The 10,765-nt window shown below is 35.2% G+C and overlaps 1 protein-coding gene across 8 annotated transcripts; it reads right to left on the bottom strand.

The window, feature by feature from the left end:
• Window positions 1-813: 813 nt before the first annotated feature.
• On the bottom strand, window positions 814-9,939 carry LOC132030378 (uncharacterized). Of its 8 annotated transcripts, XM_059419993.1 has the most exons (15): window positions 9,780-9,939; window positions 9,517-9,688; window positions 8,932-8,983; window positions 8,792-8,831; window positions 8,266-8,340; window positions 7,565-7,677; window positions 7,401-7,466; window positions 5,303-5,445; window positions 4,952-5,048; window positions 4,800-4,858; window positions 3,290-3,394; window positions 3,124-3,199; window positions 2,142-2,254; window positions 1,589-1,648; window positions 814-1,500 (listed from the first exon to the last, which is right to left on the bottom strand). In XM_059419993.1, the coding sequence occupies exons 1-15, from the start codon at window positions 9,865-9,867 to the stop codon at window positions 1,398-1,400; spliced, it is 1,362 nt and encodes a 453-aa protein (XP_059275976.1). In that variant the 5' UTR covers window positions 9,868-9,939; the 3' UTR covers window positions 814-1,397. The 8 variants fall into 8 exon arrangements, 6 of the variants coding, with proteins under 6 accessions (XP_059275976.1, XP_059275977.1, XP_059275979.1 ...); XM_059419994.1 differs by lacking the exon at window positions 8,266-8,340; XM_059419996.1 differs by lacking the exon at window positions 2,142-2,254.
• Between the last annotated feature and the right edge of the window lie 826 nt (window positions 9,940-10,765).

Raw genomic sequence — 10,765 nt, forward strand, 5'->3', positions numbered from 1 at the left:
GGACCCAAAGTATAACGAGGGGTATATTTAACCTTTTTCTGATAGTACAGGGGTATATTTGACCCTTTTCCGTATAATATATCAAAAGTTATGTCCCACCCTTAAATAATTTATATCCTGCTAGACATAGGTTCGTTTTTAAGGGCAAAAATTAAAGATCGGCCCATTTGAAGGGAAACCGTGCAAATATCTTCATTATTCTACTCTATTCTTCTTCTTTTTTTCCGAATTCAACTCCATCCTTGAATTACAGTTATATGTAACTCTATATATGATGTCGTGGTTAAACTAAATAAAGAAACATTTAGATATAGTTTATATGGTTGAAGAAAATGATTTAATATGAACATCGGAAAGTCGAAAACTATGTCACTTTATCCATAACAAAAAAAGGGGAAAACATAGATATAAGGATTTCGGATATTTATTTATACATTTGGCCTTGATATATTTTTGTAGGGTAATGGCACCTTCAACTTTCAAAATCACAACTCCTAGCTAATCTTTTTATTCGTTTCCTTCCACGAATTTTTTTCAAAAATAAAAACTAATTTTCAATTTTATTTCAGGAATTAATATATTTCCAAACTAAATTTTACACTACAAGAGTAATAGTTCGGGGAAGCGAGTCAATTAGGACGGTCTCCTGAAAAACGATCAGCTTGTTACTAAACTTGTTTATGCTTTTGAGATTAATAAATTGGAAGGCTATATTTAGTTGCTTTATTCCAGTTTCTAAGAAGTTATGCAGTTTAACGATTGCCTCAATTATTCCTTTGACCGAATCGTAAAGAAGATACTAAGACAGGCATATGTAAGATCACGGTTCACCTGCATTCCTCATTAAGCCATTGAACTTGCATAACTTGACACCAGTCCAAAATTATCCAGGTGGAGAAAGGGAGGCAGAGCTAGGATTCTGAGTTTATTGCCGAACCCAAATGTTGTAGCTCCGCCCCTAGTTATGGTGAATTTACAACATATGAAGCATGGAAGTGAACAAGATGTCATCATAAGGATCTCATATCCTCTTCCATCTCCAAATTTACATGAATACACAAATCAAATACACTGGCACTCAGCACACGATAAACTTCAGAAATCACTGCCTCGCAATTGACATTAGCAAATTCTTTTCTTTTCAGCTGTGCTCAGAGAATATTTTCTTGCGTCTGAATTTGGTATGATGGTGGAAAGTTTATCTCATTTACTGGATAGCGACTCAACAAGCATCACCAAGCATCAAACTATGATGACGATGACAAGTAGCATAGCAGGTTCAGACCAACTTTTCAAAGAACTGAATTACACGTATTCTCATACTGCTCGTGATTTCTGATGCATTGTACTTTGCTGCTCCCGGAAGGAAATATCATCTCGCATGAAGTATCGATTCTTCAGAAGATGAAGTCGCTCAATGCATAGTTTTTACTAGCAGAATGTTTCTGTACGATGAAGGAACTGTCTTCTACACCCGCATTCAAGCAATTTATCCTGTGCCTGTGGAGGTAACTCTTAGTAGAGTGCGGAGATGGGGTATTGCAAAACATAAAGAAATTATTACGTAAAGTTATCACATCACAGTTACCATTCAAAGTGATCCTCACAGCAAATAGAATTGCAGATAATTGAAAGTCCAGCTGCTTTCCTGAATATAGCAACATAATTTTTTGGTTATTTACGAGGAATAAAATGCTTACACAGGCCCTGAACAAGTTTCAGAGGGATGAATAGCTTAAAAATTGGATTCAAGCGAATTTTAGTTGTAACATGCTATATGACGGAATATCTTTTGAAATAGAGCAAATTGTGATGGAATATCAATCATATCATCAAGACATTAGCATAAGTTGTCTTAGTTTTTATGCTGAGTTTAAGTTGTCTTTCTCAGTTGAGATGGGTTTTTCTGCATGGAGGGCCACCGATAGTAACTGCCACTCTGTCCCAAGGACCTAAATTCTTGAATTTGAGAATTTCAAATGACAATAATATGAACTGATGTTTTAACGTGTAGGAGTCACTGTCCAGCACAGCAACATGATGAAGGGACTGGGTCGGGAGTTTACAGCTGATTAAGTTGACCAGTCAAGTATGCTTTCACAATATATATCAGGATCCTTAGATGTAAAACCATCACATACCAAGTTGCAGAATACATATCATAGAACTTGTCGAAAGCCTTATCAAAACAATAGTGACAGGCTAAAAGATTCTTGATGTCTCTCACGCTGCACGTAGATTTGCAGCATTTTACCTATGTTTAAATAAAGATCAGAATCATTAAGCATGTCAAACATACAGGTAAATATGATAAACTCAAGCTATAAATAAAAATATCAAGAGCAACTAAAATGGTGATAAAATTAAAATCAGGTATCAGATACAAATCAATCAGCTATGCCTCAATCCCGAACTAGTTGGGTCGGCAAGGAACGCAAACAAGGACTTCCTAGGGGATCACCTATCTTAATACTACTCTCGCCCTAGAACGCTTAGCTTTGGAGTTCTGATGGGATTGGGGTATCGTTAGCATGTAGCATCCCTCACATGACTAGATTACTTTTACATTGGCCGTCAACCTATTGCTATCTCCTATTCTCCTTTAGGTCTTGGGACTGGCTATACTTTGCAATTCTCACTTCGGAGGAGATAAAATCAGAAGCAGTGATTCAGATTGCTGACAAACAATGAAACAGGGAGCTCCACTCAAATTAGCCTCTATTGGCATCGTATATAAGCTTCCATCCTAAAGTAATAGACAACTGAAATGGATGGCACCATGGAAGTTAACAAGCTTATATGACTTTGGACTCCAATGGATACCACATTAACTAAACTGTTTCCATATTGATGCTCCAAAAGTAAGCATAAACAAAATAAAGCTTGTATTTTATTGAATATTCTGCTATTATGTTTTAGCACACTTGATCTTCACTCATATTGATAAATGTCCTAATAATGATAAAATAGCAAAATATAGTACTATAACGAGAATTAGAAGCCTTACACTCTCCATAACAATCACATTTTACACATGTATGAAACAGAACACAATTTACACATGTATGAAACAGAACTTTAGACAAATTGAAATTATAGGAACCAAGACAGGTAAAGCTTTACCAAACGCTTGAGCTTATAGGAGTAATATTGTCTGTGAGAGGGGTGTCCAGAAATGTGTTCTCTCAGGTGACCTGCACTGAGATCACCACAGATAAAGATTAATCAATTCCCCTTCACTACAAATTTGATAAATCATAAGCTCCACTGGTTAAGGCTGCTAAATTACCTGTCACAAAAGGTATTACTACAATCAAGACACATGGCTAAAGTAGTTGTCCTTCGGCAGGTGCTACAATTAGCATCCGATGAGCTTTTACCAATTTGATGGCATCTGCAGATCAGGAGAGACCCAAAACCAATTATACTGATGGATTTGAATCTAATCCTAAATACACACACACACACACACATATATATATGACTACTTAACTAGTCAACTGGGCTTATATAGTAGATTTTAGCTTTCACGTGGCAAGAGAGAACAAAGTCTTCAGCTTTAGCAAGTACTACCACTACTAGCTATCAATTAATCTTCATCATCAGAAGTAAACTTCTTAGTTTAAGTATACACAAGATTCAACGAGAACTATAATAGAAAAGTTGGTCCTTCTTACCATGGTGCGGTGCCAGAAATCTGAACCAGTAGAGTCAACTATTAAATAAAGCATCTATTTGAAGGGTTTAGCAGGATTCCAGGCAAAGAGGAGCCGGGCTACAGCAGTTTCTTAAAGTACCAGGAGAAATCAATCTAGATCTTTATTTATCTTTTCAAATAATGTCTCGTTCCTTTGCAATACAAATTGCCAAATTCAAAAAATTGATTACATTTTTTGAAACATAAAGTGAATACATTATTATCTATGTTTTTACATGTCACTCTTTCTGTATTGAAATGGAAATATAGAGTAGTTGGCACTTTGACTGCATTCCGATATTTAGTTGAGGATCAGAAAGGTACAGGAAGGTAATTCTTCGGAAAAAATTGAGCAGAAGTTAATGCATGGAACTATGTATATTTATCTTGAATCATGGAGAATGATAATCTAAAGCATGACAGAAGTTTAAATTACATTTGTTTCATCATTGTCATTTATCACTCAAAGACCAAGTAGGAGAACAGACAATTCCGAAAGATCGAATGGTGATTAATCCAACATAGGGCTGTCAACTATGTTAATCATCTTAAACCAAAGATGTTAAATTGTCCCACATTGGTGGACAGAATGAGCTATTATCTCCTTAAATGGTTTTAGACAATTCTCACCTTATAAGCTAGCTTTTCCTGTCGACTTAGCCCAGGGTCTATTTCTTAACAAAGTATTAGGAGTCAGACCCATGGCTATTCTTGATTTACCTAATGGTAGGCCCCCATTATGTTGTTTACACTCTAAATGTCTAGAACTAGGCATGCGGGGGCTAATTTGTCTAAGGGAATTTGTTGTTTTCTTCTTACATGGTCTTAGGCAATTCCCATGTCATGAGCTAGCTTTTTAAGGTTGAGTTTGGTCTAAAGTCCGTGTTCTTAACAATAGCGAATGAATACTCATTGACCCACAAAGTGAAAGTGAAGATACGCCAAACATATAAAGAACAAGCACACGTGGTAAATATTCTCTCTCCTGCCTCCTTCCTTCTGTGGTGGAGGAGGGCGGAGGCTTCTGTATTCTTGCACGATTAATTAAAATGAAATATAGAAGAGTAAAATTACAAAACAGAACTACAAGGAACTAAGGAACCTTCTATACAGTTGCAGAAGCTCTTTGGGGATACTGGGTTTACTTTGAGCCACTTCCACCTGTGTGAGGCATTATTGAGATTAGCATAACAAATATATGACTACTACTTGCTACTGGCTTACTTTCTAAAATCTTAAGAAAGAAAGTAGTACCTGATCGCTGGATTCACCTGGTTGACCAGAGGAAAGGGTTAAAGTTTCCGTGACCAAACAATCTTCAGGAAGATGACCTGGCCTCTGACATTTCCAACTACACCAGTGAAATTATACTTTGAAAAAAAAATACTTTCCATAGCAATCAGGAGCACAAAAATAAGGCACATTTACTTTTGAGTTTTGATCATTAAGGTTGTCGCCACATGCAGCACATTGCGTCATAATTTAAATCTAAGCAGACTTGATAGCAGAAATTGAACATCGACATATAACAGATAGAGTCTTTGGTGCCCGAAGACCTAATCCTGAGAGATCACTCATCTTCAAATTGAATGTCAACAAGCTTACCACTCATAAGTACAAAGAGCAGATCTCTTCTTCGACCACCGATGACGGTCATAATCCCAGGTGTCACCTCCAGATTCAGGAACTTCCAATTTACAATTTTGTCCAGAAAAAGTCTCAGCTTGAACTTCGCTACTTAAGGGCCCCTAAGACATCATCATATAAACAGTTAAGAGTTGAAGAAGCAGGTATCTCATACATATATAGAAGTACGTATTGCTTAAATGTTACTTTTTTCCTTTTGGAGGTAAAGCATTGCTCAAATTATTCACAGATTGGGTGGTTACTACATATCCTGATTCCTGATCGACATACAACTCCGGTTTAGTTAGAAGCTCTAATATTCAAGACATGGGACCCTTAAAATGCTGAATTCCTATCTGATTAGACTCCAACGTTTTCTACCTAACTAAAATAATCTAAGTTGCACGGACTCTCTATTTTTGGTGCCGATCCTGTCCCGACCGGGGGGGTAAAGCGGGATACGTCCGGGATACAGTCAACCAAGTTCGGATACTTTGACCGGAGTCCATCGACAAATTTGGGGGAAAATAGAGATTTTGATTTCTCAAAATTAAAGATAAAACGGATTTAAGATAAGGGAAATGACATACCTTCAATATTATATACTTTTCTCTCATTTTTGCTGCTTCGTGTTTAAGAGAATATATATGTAAGTTTTTCATAGAATATCTCTCAACATTCATAGCTCTACCTTTTATAATTTGGAATTTTCTTAGCCGAATCCCTGCAGCCGGATCCGCACCCCGAATCTTAAAATTTAGATTTTGCCGAATCTGACACTCGGATTCGTACCCGTATCAGATACCCGCACCCGAATCCGAGCAACTTAGAAAATAATACAACAAAGCTATGAAAACATAGAAATGTGTCTTAGCAAGGAATTAGCACAAAAAGGTCAGCACTTTTTTTTTTTTTTCCTTTTGACATTTGTTGGCTCATATACACAAGATGAGCGTTGCGGAGATGCAGATGCTAAGATGAATGTACGGTCATACCGGATTAGATAAGGTTAATAATGACCACATTCTCCAGAAGATGTAAGTAGTAGGCTTTGAGGATAAAATGCAAGAAGGTCGCTTGAGATGGTTTGGACATGTTCTCTATCGACCTACAGATGCATCGGTATGTAGGTATGAAACTATAATAAGTTAAGGTGTTAAAAAGAACGGGTAGAACTAAAATTACATGAAAGGAAGTTGTCTCAAAAGACATACAAATGTCGGGTATCAATGCAGACTTAGCTAAAGATAGAGCACAATGGAAGAAAAAGATCCATATAGGTTATAGCTACTAGTGAGGATAGGTTTCAGACTTTTAGAGAAATTCTAATTTTTATTTTTTATTTTTTTATTTTTTATGTTTTGAATTAATATTAAATGTTAACAATACTTAAATGTGTTGTAAATCTACCTAAGAAAGAATTTAGACTAACTTAATTAACCAAACTAACTATTAAGAATATCCTTTCGAGGTTACGTATATATCTTCTATTTTACAAATATTCTTCCAACTTTATTATTGAATTATTGCATTACATATTTCAAGAAAAAAGAACGTATTTTCGACTATGTAATATTTTTCAGACTGAATTAAGCAGGTGCCAACGCTTGTATCTTCGAGTTAAGTTAGTTCTTTTTTATAATAAAGTGGTAAACTAGTAGTTGCATGACAAAGAAAATAATTCAAAAAACGTGCAGCGTAACTGAGTGTTTCTTTTAAGTTTGAAAAGATGAACAGGTCAAGTTTATGTTTGAGGTGCGCACAAGCCGGCGGACACCACAGTTAAAAAAAAAAAAAATTACAGTTTAGCATTTCTTGGGAGCTTTAGTGGGTTTATTGAGTCTTCTGTATAAATTAATTTACTTAGATAAAAGCACTAATATAAAACATATAAGAGAGAATGAGAATGAGAATGAGAAAAAGAATTCTCAAAATGACCCTGGATCTCTACTACTTAACCAATCAATTTTCTTTTTCCTTTTCTTCATATATTATTTTGAAAAGCAATAGTTAAATCATGAATCTTTCGCATGTATCCATGCTGGTCTATATATACAAAAAAAAAAAGAATAAACACCTGCTGGAGTTTAAGATTTTGCAGCAGCTCAGATTTGCAATCCGTACTGCATATGTCGTCTTCAGTCTACAAGCAAAGCAAACAAGGATATTGGGTTCATTAAGAAAGAAACACAAAGTACAAGATAACAAAAAGAGAAACAGACCCATGATCCAATGACTAACCTCATCACATATATACTCCCCATACTTCCCGCATATCACACAAGCAGGTTCTCCTGGAAGAGGAAATCGCTGCTCACTGCGAGTTTTGACTCTATCTGTTTCATTTCCACCACCTAAAACAATGAATTGAGAAAATCATGTAAGACAGAATGAATGACAAGCTCCCGAAAGCCACAATAAACAAGCTAAATGAATGACAAGCTCCCGAAAGCCACAATAAACAAGCTAACCACCAGATTGGTGTGGAATAAGTTCATTGTTGGAGACAAGAACAAGTGGATCTAGTTTCGAGAGCATGTCTCACTCTAATAGAGGGCATATAGATTCTAAGTGAAGGAATGTGAAACATCTATGTAATATCCTAGCTATCTTGCTGCTCCGTGATAAAGCCTACTAACCAGAAAATCTTTCAGAATGAGAAAGAGCAACTAAAAGGCTATTCCATAAGCGACTCTACAAGAAAGTCCTTTAAGAACGAGAAAGCCAACTAAAAGGCTATTCCGTAACCGATTTTTGTTGCCAAGTCGAGGGGGATATGTGTATGCATTATGTATATACATATATTATATATACATACACATGTGTGCATGTACTTCTATCCCCACATGACTCCTATATATACTTCTGCTGAAAGGTATAAGTAACTAGAAAGCATATATGAAGTTACACAGTAGAATTAATAAAATTCTAGCTCTGCTAACCTTCAACGGGTAAAATTTCAGTGCTCGAATAAGGACTATGCCCCTTTTCACATTCTGACGAAGTTCTTGTATCACCTAAAACAATCATGAATATTTTGCCATGAGCTCAGTCTTGGGTCCCTAAGGATCACTGATATTTTGTAGCGCGACAATACAGTATAATAGAAGGACGGAACGAGGAGAAGTGCAGTGAAAAGTCAAAGAGGTCCAATTTAGCAGGTATTATGTAAATGATACACACCAAAGTATCGAGTACACTAATCCTTGCTCTTAGCATCAGTAAGTGAACCCTCAAAATGAAAAAAGATAAAAATCCTTTTGAAAGTCAAAGTACCTTTTTCCAAAATAGCAATGATTCCATATAACACGGATGATAGAAACACTCAAAAATATGGAACTCTTAAAACAACCAACGATGCTTTGAGCTCCAATGAACACATATTATCAATTGCATACTCAAACTAACATTAAACCTTTTCAATTCATTGAAAATTAACCTAGAACAAAAAAGCCAAACGAAACTTACTGTCGTACTCCACCAAATTAAATGCTGAACTTGAAGGTTCCTGGAATAGCATTGGAACACAAACAATCACTAAACCATAGCTAACCTGATACTAAACATAAGTACAGAACACAGTAAAACAAATAAGTAGTTCGCATTACCAACACTTCTGCAGTCAATTCCTGATAAGGCTGAGCTGAACTAGCCTCCTTCCTGCATTTCAAATACAGAAAAATAACTCACAACTCCATATTTCACAACTAAATTTTTCTTTTCTGGCACACCTCATTATATTGAAGTGAAAAAGAAAAAGTTACTCGATGATTTGAAGATAAACAATAGATTTTTAACTGTATCACACTATGTATCATTTGATAACCCTTAAAATCTTCCATATTTGGTTCAAATGGAAGAAATCCAAAGATATTTACAGCCAGACAGCTCGCAACAACACAACTTCATATATCCACTCTCATCTTTCACAAGTATATTTATGCACTTGCTCATGATCATGGTTTAAATAGAAAATAAGTCGATTTTGTTAGAAAAAAACAGGTTATAACAATAAATTTAGTTTCCTAATTGTGAAACGTTTAATTACTCAAACTTATACTAAAATCACCTCATTATTTATGCACTTGGTTATGATCATGGTTTAAATAGAAAATAGGTCAATTTTGTCCAGGTTAAACTTTTAGTTTCCTAGTTGTGTAACGTTTAATTACTCGAATGTATACAAAAATCACCTCATTTTTTCAATATAATCCTGGTGAGACATAGGCAAATCATTATCTTCCACGTCATTGTTCAGGTGCACCTTAGATTTCCGTTTCAGACAGCGTTTCCTTTTGCCGGTGTTTTCCTCAACGGAATTATTCTCAACCGGAGGTGACACGTTACCGGTGACAACATTATAAGCTGGAAAAAAAGAAGAAGGGAAACTAGCGAATTAAATTGAAGAACGATGAAGAAAAATAGGAAAGGCAAATAATGAAATAAGAAATGAAACCTTGAAGATTTTGAATAGCAGAATTAAGATTGAAAGCTTTGTTGTATGCATAAGAAGGGTTCTTGTAGAAGTTGCTCCTGTTCGACATTTAGCTCTAGATTTTCAAACTGCAAAAAAGGAGCCCTATGTTATTGCGTTAATCCGTTTTGATCACTATTGATCCTTAATTAAACTAAATGTGTTATTTTATTCCCTATAACTACTAATACTACTACTACAACAACATACCCCGTATTCAGCAAAATACCCCTTGTAATCTCACAAGTGAGGTATAAGATGTTATACTTAGACCTTAATCAAAGTGAAGTTTGGGAGGTTAGAGTATACTCACACCTTAATTTTGTCTTGGCAAGTAGAGATTGTTTCTGATAGACTATAGGCCTAAAGAAAAGCAAAAAAAAAAAAAAAAAAACCGAAAAAAGAAATAACAAAAGTAAAGAAATAAATAATAACAAATCAGTCTTAAAAAAAGAACAATAACATAACTGTTACAAAATCAAGCGATAACCGAAGGATAAGAAACATCAAATAATAACAGAAACTACAAAAGTAATACTACGACTACAAGTATGAAAAGATAAGCATCACGGAACACCCTCATTGTGAAGGCTTTACTTCCGTAAGGAGATGCCCAAAAAACTAACTACATCATTTGTTGCTTACCTCATTTTTTCTCACTTACATTACTATGTGTAATTTCACAAAAACTATAGGACTATTGTTTGCTTCAGGCTAAGAGTGCTGCTTGTGTTATGCAAGAGATACTATTAAGATCGTGGATGGAAATTGCACAGATTGAATTAATTAAATGCTAAATATATTTAATTAGTCGACTAACACAAGGATCAATAAGGAATATGCAATAACGTAGGAACTAGAAGCGTTATTTCCCCTTTAATTTATCATACATATGAATCATTGAGAAACAAAAAAAAATTATCAATCATTCGTGGACATTAATGTTATTTGCAAAGTCAAGACAATTC

Source organism: Lycium ferocissimum, chromosome 9 (assembly GCF_029784015.1).
Source record: "Lycium ferocissimum isolate CSIRO_LF1 chromosome 9, AGI_CSIRO_Lferr_CH_V1, whole genome shotgun sequence".
Classification (NCBI taxonomy): Eukaryota; Viridiplantae; Streptophyta; class Magnoliopsida; order Solanales; family Solanaceae; genus Lycium; species Lycium ferocissimum.

What these genes read in the sequence shown, in the direction of transcription:
- LOC132030378 (XM_059419993.1), bottom strand. Translation starts at nt 9,867, where the DNA reads ATGTCGAACAGGAGCAACTTCTACAAGAACCCTTCTTATGCATACAAC. An exon ending in CAGGTGAATCCAGCGATCAG is followed by an intron (nt 4,859 to 4,951) that starts GTACTACTTTCT and finishes TGCCTCACACAG; the next exon opens with GTGGAAGTGGCTCAAAGTAA. An exon ending in TGTGAGGATCACTTTGAATG is followed by an intron (nt 1,501 to 1,588) that starts GTAACTGTGATG and finishes TTACCTCCACAG; the next exon opens with GCACAGGATAAATTGCTTGA.